This window comes from Prosopis cineraria, unplaced genomic scaffold (assembly GCF_029017545.1).
Source record: "Prosopis cineraria cultivar Desert tree isolate PC_DT_omini unplaced genomic scaffold, ASM2901754v1 PC10, whole genome shotgun sequence".
Classification (NCBI taxonomy): Eukaryota; Viridiplantae; Streptophyta; class Magnoliopsida; order Fabales; family Fabaceae; genus Prosopis; species Prosopis cineraria.
Genome location: NW_026555341.1, coordinates 7121355 through 7140606, shown reverse-complemented (window position 1 = coordinate 7140606; position 19252 = coordinate 7121355). Strand labels below are relative to the sequence as shown.

The 19252-nt window shown below is 36.0% G+C and overlaps 3 protein-coding genes and 1 non-coding gene across 5 annotated transcripts; 3 read left to right on the top strand and 1 right to left on the bottom strand.

The window, feature by feature from the left end:
- Positions 1-2048: 2048 nt before the first annotated feature.
- On the top strand, positions 2049-8564 carry LOC129322697 (AT-rich interactive domain-containing protein 2-like). 2 transcript variants are annotated; one of them, XM_054969033.1, is made up of 2 exons: positions 2049-3504; positions 7190-8564. In XM_054969033.1, exons 1-2 carry the CDS (start codon positions 2542-2544, stop codon positions 8087-8089), a joined length of 1863 nt encoding a protein of 620 aa, XP_054825008.1. In that variant the 5' UTR covers positions 2049-2541; the 3' UTR covers positions 8090-8564. The 2 variants fall into 2 exon arrangements, with proteins under 2 accessions (XP_054825008.1, XP_054825009.1); XM_054969034.1 differs by having other exon boundaries at positions 2050-3504; positions 7208-8564.
- Positions 8565-9691: 1127 nt separating this feature from the next.
- On the top strand, positions 9692-12834 carry LOC129322688 (ubiquitin-conjugating enzyme E2-23 kDa-like). Its single transcript, XM_054969024.1, has 6 exons — positions 9692-9875; positions 9980-10059; positions 10564-10678; positions 10781-10833; positions 10943-11071; positions 12218-12834. Exons 1-6 carry the CDS (start codon positions 9832-9834, stop codon positions 12349-12351), a joined length of 555 nt encoding a protein of 184 aa, XP_054824999.1. The 5' UTR covers positions 9692-9831; the 3' UTR covers positions 12352-12834.
- A 171-nt stretch (positions 12835-13005) lies between these two features.
- Positions 13006-13077, top strand: TRNAT-UGU (transfer RNA threonine (anticodon UGU)). Its single transcript has one exon. It is a non-coding gene; the product is annotated as a tRNA-Thr (tRNA).
- Positions 13078-14120: 1043 nt separating this feature from the next.
- Positions 14121-18849, bottom strand: LOC129321821 (uncharacterized). The gene is made up of 3 exons (XM_054967737.1): positions 18300-18849; positions 17916-18082; positions 14121-17416 (listed from the first exon to the last, which is right to left on the bottom strand). The coding sequence occupies exon 3, from the start codon at positions 17356-17358 to the stop codon at positions 14398-14400; it is 2961 nt and encodes a 986-aa protein (XP_054823712.1). The 5' UTR covers positions 17359-17416; positions 17916-18082; positions 18300-18849; the 3' UTR covers positions 14121-14397.
- Positions 18850-19252: the final 403 nt, after the last annotated feature.

The window sequence follows — 19252 nt, the reverse complement described above, 5'->3', positions numbered from 1 at the left end:
TTACAAAGGTAGTGGTAAGTGAGTAAAGGTGGGATAGCAAATGCACATGCATAAATAGCTAAGAGGGACTTGATGTACAACATGGCTTCTTTTGGAATAAGACTAAGCACAAGGTATTGAAAATCAAACTAGTCACTTAATCAGTTGAAACATTGGTTTAAGGATTAGTTCTTCAATCAATTAATCATGATTTACATAATATAATTTAATTAAAATACACAAAAAAATCACATTTGACCAAAAAATATTTAAATAAAAAGGAATCAACCCTAACATAAATAGCTAAATAGTAATCCTAAAACTGATATTTTTTAACACGAAAACTGGTTCATCAACAAAAAAACACAAAAACTGAAAATTCATTTGCTTAGAATCTCATGAAAGAAATAACCCAACACAATTTCAATAAACTTGTTGCAATATGTGTGTATGTGAATGTTGTCTTGCCAAAATGATGAACCTTATGGAAGAATCGAAGAAATGATATTGAAACTTGATCCAATTATTTCATAACAAAAAACAAACACATGTTTATTAGGATGGGAACAAAACAGTGAAGCACCCTTCGAAGTTTAAGCACAATTATATAACTAATACTATGTAGGCATATAAAAAATGATGCTATTTTTGAATATATACTCCCTCTTTAAAAAATGTAAGGCATTGTTTGAGAAGTTAGAGATTCAAAATTATAAGGCATTTTTAGTATTTTAAGTAATTATTATACTTTTTTCAAAAGTGCCTCTAAAAAATAGGTCACTTTATATTTATTTTAAAGTGAAATACCTTATTAAATTTGGGTAAATATCAAAAGATGATGAGTTTGAAGAGAATTAATTATTTTATTAAGAGGTGAGATTTGATTAAAAATACATTATATTTTTAAACGAGAGAATAAGACTATACCCTGACAATAGAAGACTTGGTAGTCAATACTCGACCCAAAACATAGAGTGAGTAGGAAGGAGAGCAAACCATAGGGGAGAAAACAGAATGAACTGCAAGCTTGACATGGAGAGAATGACAAATTGAAGCCATGAGCTTGATAGGGAGAAAACACGAAGAATTCTGAAGCAATCATGAAGGTGCTGTGACAGACTGAGGTCATGACTCATGAGCAGTAGAGAAGAGAATGACAATGAGGATGTCAAAAAGACAAGGCACGAACGAACACAGCTTGAAGAGTGGATTAGCATTCGACAATACAATTTGGGCGTGGAGGGCTCTGGATTAGGAATTACAAATTTATACAAGAGAAAGAAGAGGACATGAGACTTGTCTCATAGGAATATGAAGATTGAAGGTAGAAGAGAAGACCGTGCATTTACGCCCCCCCTTTTCTTTAAGTTCAAAACGGTAGTTTTACACTCTAACAAGAAAAAAAAGCTTAACCTATGTCCAACCTATCCAAACTGAGTTTATTAGGTAACACTAGGTTACTTTTTGGTCAACATGATCAATTTGGGTCAACATTCACCCAACTTAATTGCTTGATTGGACTTCCTAAGTGATCAGGTCACGATAAAAAGAAAAGACACGCATACAAATTAGTGTAATGTCAATGATTAAACATGTATAAGTGAATAAATTAGCGCTCAAATTAGTTCAATTTTTATTATCTTACCTATCATATACTGTTTTCTTTTTTGTTTTTTGAGTCTTTTCTTTTTATAAATAATCTTTGTTAGCAAATTTTAACAACTACTTCTTCTTTAAATAATAATGACCACATTGATAACTAAAATAAATTTAAGATACCTAATCAATTAAATTTAAACTTAAAGATATCAAATTAATAATTGAAACATATTTAAACATCATAATTTTTTATTTTATCAGCCAGTATTTTGAAAACTCTTTTGATTAGACCAGTATATACTCTCATTGTACGAGACTATGATCACTAACAATGATGTTATGCAATAAGCTGCCTCAACTCTTTTAAATAATTAAATCAAGTATATGTGCATGTAATTTTTTTTTTATTGCTCACGGTTATTCTAAAATCCAACAAAACCCTTGCGCATCGATTTGCTAATGTTTGTTTTATATTACCTCTCACTCTCACAACCATCGAGGGGAAAGAGAGACCCCCCAGCCTGGAAGTGGAAAAGAGTCTTTGGGGGGTTTTGTTCGGACAATTTCTTTGTTAATCTTCTACTCATGCTCATCGATGCATTCTTCTTGTTTTCCCGCTTCGTCTGCTTTCTCTTTCTCTGTGCATTTTCACTGCATTCTTGGCGTCTCCCTCGTGATTGGCCCCCCGTTCCCCGATCAATAAACCATACACACTTGGATTCCAACTTCGCTGTCTCAGCCGCACCACTTCCTTAATGATCTGGGACGAGGTAAATCGGTGAGCTAAATAGCCACCTTTGCATCCACTTCACTCCGTCGTTGGTATCTGTAATTGTTCTCTCACGGCCACCTCTCAGTCTGTTATTTCTAACTTGTTCCATTAAATTCCGAGGAATGAAAAAATAGCAGCTTTCTTGATCTCGACCGTAGGTTAACAAACATAGAAGTAGGAAATCAAAGCATATGGCACGATGGTCAAGTTTCACAAACGGATCTTCCGAAGATTGCCTTGAAACTGTTGGAGGACATCAGGGTAATGACTGCTGCTTCGACGTTGGTCGTGTTATTAGAGATCAACTTGATGATGAAGTTAAACTTAAGTGCTTGTTTCATCAACTTCTATCAATTTATATAAAGGAGAATAATTCTGGAGGCAATATTCGTCCTGTACCTGTAATGCTTGGTGATGGTCAATCATTGGATTTATACAAACTGTTCTCCTTTGTGAACAAAAGAGGTGGGTATGCTTTGGTGTCGAAGAAAGGATTGTGGGGGTCTGTGACTAAGGAATTACATTTGAACCCTAAACTTTTGGCTTCGGTAAAATTAGTATATGACAAGTATTTGAATGAGTTTGAAGGATGGCTTGGCAAGGCTCGTGGAGGAAAGAATTTCAAAAGTGGGAATCATGGGTGTGATATGGATTTTAAGTCAGTGCCGTCAGAGCTAGTAAAAGAGTTTAGAGATGCATTATGTGGCAACGCTAGGTTGAAGGATGATGTATCTGTTCAGCTGCAATCACATAAAACGAGAAACTACATTGACTTGATTGATCACGAGGGTGAAATGAATTTGCCGGACAACAAAAATCAACCTACTATATGCGAGAATGTCCACAGTATCCTTGGTGATGCCAACTTGAAACTTTCTGACGGTGTTAAGGATGATCTTGCTAGCTTGAACTCAGAAGTTCCTGTGAAGGAATCTAATTCTCGCAAGCGCAAACGAGAAGCATTATCTTCAATGCTGAACTGGATCAGACGAATTGCGAAGTATCCTCATGATCCTTCCATTGAACCCATACCTGAAGCATCTAAGTGGAAGGAATATAAAGGACAAGATTTTTGGGTTCAGATACTTAGAGCAAGAGAGGCACTGCGGCTGAGGTCATGTGACAAACCAAAATGTGTGCAGCCTTCCATGCAGGTATAATTTCAATTTATATCTTTGTTTTACACAAAAGACTTATTGCATAATTTCATTTTGATAGTGTAACTTGAATTCACATATGACATGAGCTTCTTCTGCATGTTATGTTTAGGTTCATTTCATCTTCTTGTAAAAAAAAAAAAAAATAAAAAAAATTAAATAAGTAATTTACCCAAGGACAAGGTTAATTCTAAATTAAAAACAAATCATCATCTCTTCCTGGGTAAAAAAATCTTAATTCATTTGTTTCTTTCCTATATTAATTATATGTAAAAATAAATGCATAAGCTTGTTATCTAATTAAATTAAGTCATCAAAACATCATTTGTTGTCTTCGATGCCATACTTTGGACAGCTGGTATTCACCGTTTACTTTCTTCACTTGGCACAGTGGTTTATGAAAATAAAACCCGATCTATTTATCCACTCGTAATCAACTGGACCTCTTGGTCAAACATTCAAATAGATTTTTGTTTTTTATGTTAATCTTATGATAAAAAAGATATTAGTGCAATGAAGTTTTCTCTAGAAATTTCCTGCATATAAGGTTATTGTTTCAAAAGCTTATCTTGATTACTTGAGGGTGCTGTTATGCTTATAATGCCTCAAATATTAGTTACTTCTTGATGTGGGGGCTTGAATCACATCTAATCTTCCATTTGTTATCCATTTCAACTCTTCAATGCTGTGGACAATGAATTGATTTGTTAAAAATGCTAGTTTCAAATCCATTAAAGCATTCTGTGAACTACAATGCTTTCCATCACTTGTGATGTGTGAGATGTAATTGTTGCTGTTCATTGTATCATGGGCTGCTGCGACATTTACTATCTGGCATTGCTTTGAAAATGGTTTACTGAATTTCTGATGTTCATGTGAATTTAGATGAAATTACTCAATAACGATTATTGTTTATATGAGTGGCTGAATGAATGTAATTATAAGTATATACATCTATATCCATCCGTATGTTATTTTAAATCTATAGAAAGTTGTGTTATTTATAAACCATGAATAATACAGCTTACCTCAAACACCATGCATAGCATGCTACCCTTGTTCTGCTTGTAGTGATATGACAAATGAACTCTCCAAAGGAAGAAATGAAGAAACATCATATGGCATGTTTAGAATCACATTTTGGGGTGTCAAAACGTGGATTTGGTAAAAGCAATGTTGCTTCTGCCAAACGTGGTTCCAAACATGCTATTAGTTATGCATATATTTTATCCCACCCCATCGCTGTAATCTCATAGTATATTTACATGCATGCAAACTGTAAGTGCTGATATGGTTGTCTGTGAAGTTGACTGTTGGCATAGCAATGCTTATTCTCGTGTATTGTTGGACTGGTGATGAAAGAGTAAATTTTGAACATTTAAAGTTATACTTCTACAAGATAATGAAAAATGTGCGTAAAATTAAAGCTATTAGTCTGAGAGTTCATTACCAAGAAGAGAACTTGTGATAAAAATTAAGCATCTTTGGCAGTTGACAAGAATATTCTATAATCTCTACCATTACTTCTAGAAAATTGAATTTCTCACGTTCTTGATCATTTGAAGTCTTTCCCCTCATTATGTTTGTTTCGTAAGACAGTGAAAAATTTGGCTAAAATTAAAAATATGAGCCTGATAGTTAATTACTGAAAGAGAACTTGTGATCTAAAATGAGCATGTTTGGGGCAATTATTCGGACTATTATATAATCTCTGCTATGATTCTGTATAAAATTGAATCTATCATGTTCTTGATGATTTGAAGTTTTTTCCTTTGTTATGCTTGTGCTATAATTTTTTTGATTTTGTAAGTTTGGTATTTTATTGCCACAAAGATACCCCGTTGGTCATCCAAATATGAATGGCAGCATTGAGAGGAGCCACAAGACAACTAAGCCACCTACTTCTTGCGCTTTAGTCAAATGGTTTCCTTCCTTCACTGAATTTACAAAGTCCTCAGACTGCTATTTTATATTCTCAAATCCTAAACGGAAAGTTTCCTGAAATTTGAATTTTATATCTTTAGTTAGTAATCATAGGTGACTAAAAACTTGTGCTTCCATGAGATCTGCATATCAGGAAGGTTCTAGGGTTAAAGATTCAGTGAAAAAGGTTGACACAAGAAGTTTGGAAGGAAAAGCATGGCATTCCACCATTAATTACATTTATGGCCTCATCGGTTTACCATTGGAAACGGAATCCAATTCTCTTGCACAAAAAATGAGATATACGATGCTTTTATTATGTATTTGTTATCATTAATTGATAATATGTACTCTCTCCGCTTAAAAATGTAGGGCATTTTTAACTGAATCTCACCCCCAATAAAGTAGTTACTTACTTTCAAACTAACTTTATCTTTTCATATTTACCCCCATTAAACGCCCTACAATAAATATAAAGTGATTCATTTAATAAAGGTACTTTTGAAAAAAAAGGCAATAATTAAACCTTAAAAAACTAAAAATGCCTTATATTTTCTAACAGAGGGAATATATTTTTGTTACCTCTTTTTAGTAGGAGTACATGGTCATTTGTTTCGATTTTTCATTCCATTTTCTTTGCTCATTTGACAATCTCCATGCCAAGCGACCCATAATTCTTCAATATTTGGATAGATTAATACTTTTCCTTTTAAAAAAAAAATTCCCTTTTTTAATGGAGCCCTTTTACCAGTTAGATTATGTGCTGATTAGGTGTTAGCTTTTGCTGCAGCCACATTTATTTTAGGAAAAATATAATTTTGGATTCTTGCACTTTGCTCCAGTTTTGCTATAGTTCCTGGATTTTTTTTTTCCCGGTGTTCTAGGGCCATAAACTTTTTTTTCCGGTGTTTTAGGTCCACCTAGAACACTGGAAAAAAAAAAGGTTTAGGGCCTTGGAACACTAGAAAAAAAAAAGTGCAGGACTTAGAGCAAAACTTGAGTAAAGTGTAAGGATCTAAAATTATATTTTTCCTTTATTTTAACTTGCATACATTTTAATTTACATAGTAGTTTGTTCTCTTGCTGTTCATCATCAGATACATGTGGCATTGCATGATGTCCATATGACCTTACTATAGCTAAGCCTATTGGCAGCTCCAAGTTACTTTTTGTTGCGACATATATGTTAAATGAAATGGTTTTCTTGATATTTTCCTCGTATTGTTTATAACTCTTTGTGACATACGGTACATGCTTTTGTTTGTAATCTATATATAAGTACAAAATCTATAGGAAGTTGCACTATATATGTCATGAACTGTCCTGACTTACACAAGACTTTTTTCTTTCTTTTATAGAGGACTTACAAAAGACTCTATGCATTGCACAAACCCGTAATCTAATTTTACTAATGCGTGAAACTATTCTTCTGGATATTCTCTAAGTATCCTTTAATGTGCTGGGTGGGGGTAATCCTAAATTCAGAAACGAACACAAGTATTACGTTTTTCAGTCCTAATAAAAGAAAAGGCATTTTGTTTGCTGTTTTCTTTTGGTAACATTCTGTTTGGTATTATTGTATATACGTGAAGTTTGTAATGTCCTTGATCATAAATTCCGAAGGGTATCATTAACATCATTATTGCTTTGATGTCATTACATTGAAAAATGCTTGTACTTTCACTCAAGGAGTCAAGGTGGAAAACATGTATAACTTTGTGTTGTTTGGAAAGAGAGGCTATAATACCAAACTTTTCAGAGTTCTCTTTGTTTGCAGAAGCAAAAGATGCATCCTGCCATGTATGAGGATCATGCTGCTGTCAGTCGCCGTTCTACAGCAAAACTGAGATGGAGCAAAAGGCTGCCTACCTCAGTTAAATCTCAAATATGCTCTTGTTGCAATTCACATTCAGCTATCGAAAACAAGTTACCTTGTGCTGCCACCACTGAGGAAGAAAATGCTTCATTAGAGAAAACAACTGCAGCAGATGGTTTGCTGAGTGCAAAGGAAACAGCTAACTCGTCCACAGATGATACTGTTGAAAAACAAGTTGCTATAGGTCCTCTTTTTCAAGCTGAAGTGCCAAAATGGACTGGTGTAGTTTCTGAAAGTGATTCTAAATGGTTGGGCACGCAAGTATGGCCTTTGAAGGATAGGGAACTACAGTCTGTTACTGAGACCGGTATTATTGGAAGAGGAAGACAAGAGACTTGTAGCTGTAAAGTTCAAGGTTCTGTTGAATGTGTTAGATTTCATATTGCTGAGATGAGGATGAAGTTGAAGCTTGACTTGGGTTCGGCATTTTACCAGTGGGGATTTGATTGTATGGGGGAGGAAGTTTCACTTCAATGGACTGCTGAAGAAGAAAAGAAATTCAAGGATATTATGATGTTAAATTTGCCCTCCCAAAATAAGAGCAACCCGTTCAAGTATTTCCCAAAAAAGAAGAGGAGAAGCTTGGTTAGCTATTACTTCAATGTATTTCTTATTCAACGCAGGATTTATCAGAATCGTGTGACTCCAAGTAGTGTTGATAGTGACGATGATGAACATGAATTTGGATCTTTTACCGATGGCTTTGGGATGGAAGCTGTAAAAGGTCCAGGTTATAAGTTTCTAGAGTGTTCCCAGAACAACCGATGCACTGAATTGGAGTGAACAAAAGGGAGAGTAAGAATTTGATCAGTGGGTTTGAATCATTTTGAGGAAAAAAGACCCACAGCCAAACTAAGTAAAACCCTTCCTTCCATGATCAATGGGGAAACCATTCACAGCGAAGGAAACGTTGACACAAACTCACTGTAAAATTCTGATTTGAGACTGGCGTGAGAGTCACCCATTCTACTGGAAGCAACTGTGCGCGTGTTCTCGAATCTTGACTACCCATAATGCAGAACTTGCTGAAGCTGCTATCGATGTTGATGGTTGAGTGGCAGTCCAATCAAGTACTTCGTTGAGGCTGCACGACCAGTACTGTAATTCTGTAAAATACCCCATTTCATTCCTTTGGTCTGAGACATCATAGAATCAGATAGAAAGACCTGGGGAGAAGAGTCCACAACGGTTGTTGTCTTGTTTCGTTTTGTGCCTATGGCGCGCAATTTTGCAAATTAATGACGTCAAATTTATGATATTGCAGCTGTCGTTCCTCTAAGAAATATGGTTCTGTTTATGCGGACTGATTGCTTTTTAACACGGTCAAAAAAAAAAAAAAGATTGCTTTTTAACACCAAATTTGCGTAAAACCAATATTTTCGACATATCCTTCTGTATCAGGAAACAAAAATGGTGCATGAAATGATTCCGATGGTCAGGATCAATCGCATTTTATAAGTGTCTATGCGGCAGAAGAAAACCTGTAAATTGGAGTAAAACATGGAATGGAGAACCAATACAGATCCTTCGCCTCAACTTTAAGCTTTGGGCAATCGTCAATTTCCATGCTTGTATTTCGGCATAACAGCTGCATCCACGTTCCATCTTAATCCATGCATTATTTTTACATCATGACCTGCATTTTCTAGATATTACTGCATCGTCATTCAAATGGGGGAAAAACAAATTTGGTAAATCTGTAGTATACATGAAGTCGTTTTACCGTTGCCATTTTATTCTTTAGCAAGCTGTAAAATCTTTCATAGATGTTGTCGTATCTTTAAAAAGGTTGGTGAATTGAAGCCTTTTTGACTTACAAATTACAAGTTGCGTATTGCTCTCTCTCTTTTCGTGAGAATGGGGGAAACTACAGAATGACAATCACTCAAAAAAGAAAAAAGATTAGGTAAGTTAAAAAAATTCCTTCGAATAGAAAACTATCTAATTGACTTCATTCCATAAACTAATTGTCCCTTAACATGATTAGGTCAATTCACGTTGTGAGTACAAAATGAAACACATTAATAATGAAAATAGATTTTGTTTCACGTCTAAAATCCAAAAAGAAAAAAAAATCTTAACGCCAAAATTATTCAGAGTGATGCCCATCATGAATCTAGTCTAGAAGATAATGGACGGAAAGTTGTCTGAAAGATCTGGCATTATCATTTATTTCTTTATGTATTTTTTTCAAACTATAATTATAATAATAAATATTCACTGGATGGAACCTCACCGAAAGTGAAGAAAGTTTTGTTTTGATCTTTTCGGGTAATTCTTAGCAAACTTACTCATTCTACTGAGTACGGCCAAGAGAGTAGCTTCACGTGCAGGAAAAAAAATTATCTCGATTGAATTTTATAATATATAACTGAGAGTCCTAATTCCAATCTTCTGATGTCTGAACCGCTTTGGGGTGTTCTCTTGTTTGTGGAGGAAGCGTTTATCTTCTTATTCTTCCATCTTTTTTTCTCAGCCTCTCACCCACACTACACTCCATACTCAAGAAAAGTTAGAGAGAAAAGATGTCTTCTCCCAGTAAACGTCGAGAGATGGACTTGATGAAGCTGTAATCTTTCTGAACTGTGCTTCTTCTTATTCTTCTTTTTCCCTTCCGTTTAATTAACTTGAAGTTTCTCGTCTGAATTTTTTGGTTGGATTGAATTGAATTAGGATGATGAGCGATTACAAGGTGGATATGATCAATGATGGCATGCAGGAGTTTTATGTGCATTTTCACGGGCCTAAAGACAGTAAATTTTTTCCATCCCTCTGATTTACATTTCTGTTTATTTCCGCCTGATTGAGCTCCCCACGGTGTTCTCAGAGTTGAAATATTTCTTCTCCTGATCAAACGTTGTCCTTTTTGTATTTCAGTGGTTGTGTACAGTCCACCAAAACTTCTTAAAAAAAAAAAAAAATCTCCTGCTGACGTTCCATGTACCTATAATTTGGATCAGCATACAAGAACCCATCACCTCTGAACCAGAATACAACCCAGTGGTCTTGATGAGAACCCACCATTTTCCCTGATATTCCTGTTCTTCACTATTTTGACTGCTTGAATCGGCTGAGATATGTGTCTCGCCATTTAGCTAGCTGTACTTGTGCTTAGATGGATGAGGTTAAATGTTCACCTATTTTCCCCAGTGTTGTCTGGTTTCATCAGGATCTATGCCTTGTCAATTTAATGGTTATGGTGATTTTTCCTTCCCTTTTTTTTCATCTTTCTTTTGTCTTTCTGGGATGATGTGCAGGTCCTTATCATGAAGGTGTATGGAAGATCAGAGTAGAGCTTCCTGATGCTTATCCCTATAAATCTCCATCCATTGGTTTTGTCAACAAAATATACCACCCTAATGTTGATGAAATGTGAGCACAACCCAGCAAGCTTCATTCTTATCATATTTCTTCTGGCTTTGCACAGACATATTAACTTAGTAGCTCACTGATTGTTTTTTCTCTGACATTTAGGTCTGGCTCAGTTTGCTTGGATGTTATTAACCAGACCTGGAGTCCCATGTTTGGTAAGCTACACTGCTACACGTGCGCGTGCAAAATGCATTTAATTAATTCTTGTTTGCCATTTTGTGACAGTGCCTCTGGATTTGACCAATTTTTTATTTTTATTTTCAGACCTTGTTAATGTATTTGAAGTATTTCTTCCCCAACTTCTTCTGTACCCCAACGCATCAGATCCATTGAATGGTGAAGCTGCTGCACTGATGATGCGTGATCGTGCTGCATATGATCAAAAAGTCAAAGGTAGCAATCATTTTCGTTTCCTTGATACAAGCAACAATCTACCTATGTGCTTAGTTAATCTGCATGAACTCATGAAGAGAGTTTCTACAAACCACTGGCTAACCGAACTGCAGTGGTTTTTATGGCATTTTGAAATCCGAATGCTATCAATTTTTTAAAGAAAAGCCTTAATTAAAAAAATGAAAATCCTTAATTAAAAAAATAAAACTCAAAGGTTTATGTTATATGTGAAGTGCGTCAACTGAACCCTTGCCTTCCTGCTGAAACAAGTTGTCATTCAGACTAACAATTATCTTCTTCGTCTTTAGTTCTCAGAGTCTGTAATTGAACCTTTTGAATTACCGATGAAGAGCTTCAGTTCTCACGGTCTGTGCCACCCTCAAGTTTCATACCATATTGCATTCATTTTCTATGTTAATAACTGAGTTGTAATAGTGATTTTTTCATTTCTATATCAATGATAAAAAAATCTTGGAGTTCTCAATCTTTGGGTTGCTTCACCTGCTTTTAAAGTTGGATATCTTTTTCATAACTGGGTTGAATCGATTTCAAGGGTTTTGCATGTTATGTGAAGTATGGACCCCCTAAAACTCATTCTAGGTTGGGTTTTTGATTAATGCAAATCATGTTCAGATTGAGTTATGCTGTTTATGGTCAAGTAGATGGCATAAAACTTACCTTTTTATACTAATGGTGGTTACACGGATCGCAGGACATCATTATACTTTATCAACAATAGCAATTTGATGTAACAAGTGATAAATAATTTACTACATGAAATTTATCATTAATTAATTATTGGAGGGTAATGTGAGCTCCAGAAACAATGAATGACAAATACCTGCACTCTGCAGCACAAGTACATTGGCCATTTGTTTGCCAGTTACTCAAATTTATAGCATCGAGTTTGATATATCTAGTTAGTTTGCTTGGGCTAATAATCTATCCTTGGCATGGTTTAATATAGTCAGTGGTCACAATGTACATACATATGTTTCTCTTTTTGTACATCTTGCCACATAAACCAGAAACTCAGTTATTTACCACATTTCAAATCTCAACTGACTGTGCTCTTTTAGATAACTGGTATTATCTATATTTCTTTTGGAGACACCGGATGCAAATAACTATACTGCGAATTTACAGAATATTGTGAAAAGTATGCCAAGCCAGAAGATGTTGGTGCTACCCAGGATGAAAAATCCAGTGATGATGAAGAGCTAAGTGAAGACGATTATGGCTCCAGTGATGAGGGAATTGCTGGGCAACCTGATCCTTAAATTTTCACATTGCAATCCAACGCCAACCTTAATTTCTTTCCATTCCATGGTAACCAGGCATATCTATCAATTTATGATCTAAATGTTCAAGACATTTGATTTGATGTTGAGGCTCAAGCTAGTTTTTAGCTTTACTTGTAAATGCTGTTGTTCACACTTGAGCTTGTCCTCTTAACAAGACGAAATTGTGTGAACATCCCTTTTCCACTTCGTTTGGTTTGATGAAACTCCATAAAAGATGAGATGTTTCTTCTATATATATATATATGTAGTCATTTTGGAGGGAAATTTACTTGAGATCAGAGAGATAAAAGATGCTGGTGGCGACTTCAATTAAAGGTATGAAATGAAAGACGAAGGAAACTGCCACTACTTGTATTTGAGTACCAATCGTCTGAATAACCGAAACAAGTGCATTGATAAGTTGGTTGTGATCAGTGTACAGCTAAGCAGGTGAATAAAAGATGAGGAGTTCAGAATTCAGATGTTCCTCCTTCTGTCTGCAATATTTTATTTGAGGACATATGTAGCGTTGCTATTTCTCATGTCTGCTCTGACTTGTTATGTTTAATCCCATTTTTACACCCAAAAAAATGAAGATGAATAGAGTAGGGGAAGTGTTGTGTGAATCAAAACTACAATTTACCGAAAGAGGCCCCTATAGCTCAGTGGTAGAGCGTCAGGCTTGTAAACTGAAGGTCCGTAGTTCAATCCTGCGTGGGGGCAACTTTTAGTTTTACTGTTATTAATATTAATTATTAATTATTTGACACGATAAAGGACAAGTCCAAATATTTTACGTAGGTAACATCTTAGATCTAATTTATAGACTTCAACCCCTTGGATTAGTGAAGAAATTCTAAATTAATATTCCTTCTATATCAAATTATAAAGCATTCTTTTTTGAAGAAAATTGACGTTTTAAAATATAAAATGTTTTGAAAATATTAATATTTTATTAAATAAATTTATTTTAATATTATCATGTTTCTTTTTATTTCTATCCTCTTTCTTTTCAATATATTAAATAAAATATATTTTTAAAATTTTATATTTTTATTTTAAAAAATAAAATTGTTAAATTTATTTAATGAGATTTATTAATATGTAATATTTTATTTAAAAATATTATAATTTGAGAGAGAGAAAGTACATACTTGCTCATGTTGAAATTTATTAGATCTTGCTTTTCTTCCATAGACAATACCCCATAGAGCTAAATTCACACCAAAAAAGAAAAATAAATTGACCTGTTCAAAATTTCCTAAATAAAACCCATAAAAGTGACACTCCTTAGATATAAGCCACAAATGAATAAAAATTCAAGCCTTTTTACAAACATTAACAATTAAAATTGATATGAATAGTAAAAGTTCTTATAATTTAAACAAATAATTGGGAGTTTAAATCTTAACCCTCATGTATATAATAGTGTTTAGCTGTGAGATCTCACTTAAGCAAATGGTTAAGGCTCACAAAATGTCTTTATGTGGCATGCTTTCAGAAAAACTCAAAATGGAACAAAAATATAATTAGAACAGAGATCAAGCACGACAGGAGGAAGCTGGGAAAGTACTGGCGCTAACACTCATGCTTCCTGTTCCTACATTCTGAATTTTGGGAATGCTTTCAAGGCACAGCCAAGATAAATGAAACTATCCGGAATGGAACAATCACTTCCCCACAGGGCTTACTTTTATTGTTTTTCATTTTATTCGTCGGGCCATGAAGCAATCAGAACTACAAAATTTATTGACAACTATATTCCGTTATCATCGAACTAAAGCTTCTCATTAATTAAAAACTTGGTCCCACAAGCTATCAGAGTAGCAGTGCCCGTGGCAAACTAATGACAAATCAATGACAGTGTATTTACAGCATTTGTATGGACGGGGAAAGAATAGTCTCTTCTAAAAAAAATTGGAAGGCATCTCATTCAGACTTTTAAAATATGCTGCAGAAAGTTCCTCTCAAATAGTATGCTAAAGTTTATTCAAGATCTTTTCTGTATAATTCTAACTGGAGTTTCCTACCATGATACAGATTTCAAGATGAAGCATGAATCTGGGCATTTGCGACAAGCCTGGAGAGTTTGCTCAAGGTCTCGCGAGCAGATATGGTATCTGGATGATTTTCACCACAAATTGAAGTCCTGATAAAAACAGCCTTCCTGATCAAATCATCACCAATATCAAATTGTGCTCCTCTTAGCATTAACTTGGCCCTAGTCTCAAGTACAGAGGCTCTACACAAAGCCAGCTCTTGCCAAAGGCAAGGATTCAACTGAGCATTAGTTTGTATGGACCTCCAACATAGAGACTTGTCCAGCCACTTGTCAACTGGGGTCACAAATGCTTGATCTGCTGCTTCTAACAAATTGGTGCACAAGCGCAGAAGCTCTAGAGCTGCACTGCATCGAGAGAATGTAATGAATGTGTGGATTGCTAGAGGAAGAACCACTTTTTTCACCATATATAATAGCTCTGACACCTTCAGCTCAACAACCACGGGATCATGACCAAATCCACATACCAGGAAACATGCTGCCCATAAATGGTCAGGACTTGGACATATTGACCCCTCACTAATAACAGTTTGAACCATTGCTTGTGCAGCTCCAGTCATTCCTCTCTTCCGGGCATAAACTCTGATGAGCTCATTGAATTGGATCCAACCTTGCTTAGTGCACCTTCTAGCGATATTGATTCTTAACAACAGAGAAGATGCTTCTAATTCTGATTTCTTGGCTTGCGACGATGTCAATCCACATGTCATGGTCTGAAGAAATTTTCTCCAGAAGCAGGTCCCATGATACTTTTCTGGCATCTTATGGGCTGCAAGTGCTAATAAGGAAACTGGAATAGCACTAGGTGCAAACCATCCACTTGCCAAGACCATTCTAGTTGCTAAGCTTCTAGGGCCATCTGCATGATCAAATATTGAGAAACAAACCTCAAATAGTTGCACAAGGAAAGTGTTGTTCCTTAACGAGGTTGCTTCTTTACCATTCCATGATATGTCCTTCAACGGCATTCTGTTTATAGTTTCTAAGAGCCTACTTGGGGTTATAGGTAACTCAGACAAAATTGCACTGACAATGGCAAGGGCCAAAGGCAACCTTCCAATTCTTTCCTCTATAGTTCTCAGAGCATCTATCTCAGCAACTGGGTAGTCCTTACCACTCCCTTGCATTAAAGTCATTGCTTCAACCCCAGATAAGTAAGAGAGTTTCAAAGGTTCCAAGTTCATGATGTGATGAAGGCGGGTTGTTATAATAACATGGGTTTCACCACCAAAACGAGGCAGAAGATCCATTACAAGTCTATGATCCCACCAGTCCTTCTCGCTTTCCAAGTTATCAATGACCACCAAATATGGAATGTTTCTCATAAGCTGTTTGCGGACTTTAGAAATAGCAGCCTCTTCCTGCTCTTCAAAGCTTTTTATCCTGCTTTTCTCCAAACTATTCTCAACTCCCACATCAACTTCTAAAATAGACCTGAGGTTGAGATAGTTCTGCCTCATGTACCTGCTCTCCCCTCCTATCCACAAAATCATCTTGTATCTCTGGTGATATCTGTAAGCAAACTCAAGAACGAGTTCTGTTTTACCAATTCCCGAATCCCCAGATACACAAGCGACCCCTTTCCCATGCAAAATATTCCTTCCTCTTTTCCTCCTACCATACTTTCCTCCATGCTTCAATCTTGAACTGTAGTGCTTCATTGAAAGCTCAGTACTTTGCATTTCAATATCTTTTTCTGATTCTTTCCAAACAACAGGTTCTTTTGCCTTCCTGCTGATGTTTTTCATTTGCCTTTCCCTGTATCTTTCGTCTAAAGCATTGTTCTTCCCCCATCCAAACGTGAAATTCTTCCTCTTGGATCTCGCTTTAAGTTCAATATAATCTCTTTCCAAATCTCCACTGACATCACCAAAGAGTATGAATTCCAGCTGAGAAAGTTCTTTCTTTCTTCCAATGAAATTCTCATTCCGTGTGAAAGGGAACTCCTCTTTTTCCACCTTCTCTCTCCATTTTGTCAAGTGTTCTGTGACACTTCTCCTACCTAACCTCATTGCTAATGATATGACAGCGCTCAATATGCAATCTCTCCAGTTTCCATCTTGCGCTTCCAATTTCCATTCATCAACACGAGAGAGGCCATGAACAGCATCTTTCCACTCCTGTTCCAATCCTCCATACGAAGCCCAAAGCTCTCCTCCATGTTTTTCCCACGGCTCACCTCTCTTCTCAATTATATCCCTCACAAGACAATCTGCTGGACTCAAATCAAAGTATATTGGGACTAAATTCTTCTTACCAGAAAAAAACTGTAGCTCTTCGATGGTGTAAGGGTTCTTGAAACACTTCCTGGTTATGATAACTATACCAAAGGAAGCAGCATCCATGGCCCTCTCAATGATGCTATGCTTGCGAGAGTTCCTGCATCGTGCCCTGTCACTTACAAAGCAACTGATTCCTTGAACTTCTAACTCAGCACGTAGCCAATTGACAAATCGTAGTAATAGGGGCTTTCTTCCTTGTAATCCAATAAAAACATCACAATTACGAAGTCTGTAAGAAGAATGTGAAATGGAACAACCCATAGTTGAGGATGTTTTGAAGTTTCTGCCACCCTTGATTCGCTTTTCTTTCGGTCCAAAATAGCCATCTTCAAAGGCATGGTTGTGACCAGAAACTGTGCTGCTAGAGATGCCAATTGAAGAAGATACACGATCATGCTCCAGCAAATCACTCGAGTTGTTACAGCCAGCCGTAGATGTAGAAGCATCTGAGAAGGCATATCTAACAGTTCCTACAGATTTTGGTTCAGGAACGCTGGTAACGTGGGGTCCTGTAGATTTTAATGATGGAAGCGGCGGTGATTTTGGAGAGAAGAAAGGTGACTGGTTCGCTGAAAAGAATGTTGACGACGACGATGACATATTCCTTGATGTCATGGCTCTCAGTGTCCCGAAGTTACCACTTTCTTCTCGAACATCCATACTTGTACTTTTCTCAATCACGGAAGATTATGAAGTCCATATTCCTTGAACAGGTTTCCTGAAGAAGGGATAGTGTCTTTGTCAATCACCAGATTTATAGACAATAAAGATAAACTGTATGCCATCAAAAACTGAACACACTACGATATCAGGCATATAATTTCGAGTTTTGTAGTAAAATATTAACAAACGCTTCAATAGATCTCATCCAAACCAAAAGAGACAGGTGAAAATACAAAAAATGAAATTTAGCGACACACGTACCGTCAGATATTTGCTTTGCAGAAAAGTTTTTGCACTAAAAACAGAAAAGTAATTACGGGATAGTGTCCAGTAGATGCGAAAAAGTAACAGAGTCTTGAACTCAACTCAGTTGTATACATTAAATTAAGTAATTTATCAACCAATTATTCAGAAAAACTTCACATTGAAAACGGAAGCGGCATGATAGATCACTGATGCCCACAGGGGTAGAAGGAATGGGAAGAAAACAGTTAAATTTCATATATAATCAAATATCGATAAAACTACACTATCGATGAGATCTGAGGACTTACTAGGCTACAAAACTAAATCTCTGTTTCATGTATCCACTCTGCTGCCTCCAACCGGTCAACCCCATTTCCCTGAACGAATGACGAAAGGTCAACAAAGCTCCAGAATTGAACGACTGGCTTCAAAATTCTCAGTACTTATTGCAGGGAGAAGGAAGAACGCAAGCAACCTGAGAAAAAATGGATATAGTTAAGGAAATAATTCATTTATATAAAAACATAAATAAATATATCGTTCAGGCATCCAATTATTATTATCAATGTACTGTATTGAAATGCCAAAATGGGAAACCAGTGAACATAGAAATTATGATTCGGTCCACTGGGGAGACACCCATTTGAGTAAACAAGTTAAAATTGATCGAGAATGAATAAAAAATCACCTACCTTTCCAGAAGAAGCGAGAAACTCTAGCTGTTTTTTGACAAAAGCAAACTTCTTTTTTGAAGTATAAATGTAAAAAAACTTGCATGGACTCTCACTCTTGTTCTCTCCCCATCTCTTTCTGAATAAATCTGCAACCTTTTTCTCACTCTATGCGTAGCGATATTTTTCTGAGACGGGATTTCTGGGTATTGTTTTTTTCTATGTTATGATATGATATGAATAACGTGTCTGCAAGACTCGCATAATGGTCTGAACTCTGAAGAGGAAGGAACACCGTTGGAAGAAGGCAATGGGGCCAGAAAAAGGATCTGGGTAGGGTATGGAGGAAATGAGAGAGGGCTCCACAATCATTTAAAACACTGTTAAAACTTGCAGGGAATCCAGAATGATTTCGGCGTTTGGATTCACATTCACGCTGTGGTATTTGTTAAAAAAGCTTATGGCTTTTGGGTCTGGGGATTAAAAGATACTCACAACAAGAGAAGAGACACTCCATTGCAAAACGTGGTATTTTGTACTTTCCAGAATATGCGTGCCCCCAGTCACTGACGTTTCCATGTTCTATTCCATGGCCGCTCATCACTTTCTCTCTCTCTCTCTCTTTTAATGCCAGATTTTTTAAATGAATCTCTTTCATTTAAAATCCAATATATCATAACTATATATTGTTACATGTAGTTTCCTGAGCAAAATCTGTTTATTTGTTTCCTCAGAATCCATAGTTTCCTGTTTGTGTTTTAATTTCTAGAAATGATGGCGCCAGAAATCAGGATTGGGAAGTTGAAAAGGGCAAGAGGTAATTTTGCTGCATATTGCTGGAACTCTTAATCAATTGCTCTTTTTTTTTTTTGTTTAGAGTACGGAAGGAAGAAAGAGACCGTTAGGTTGACTTTAAAAAGGGCGGATGATAAACAAGAGTCCAAAGAGGGTGATTGCATCCGAAGACGCTCACA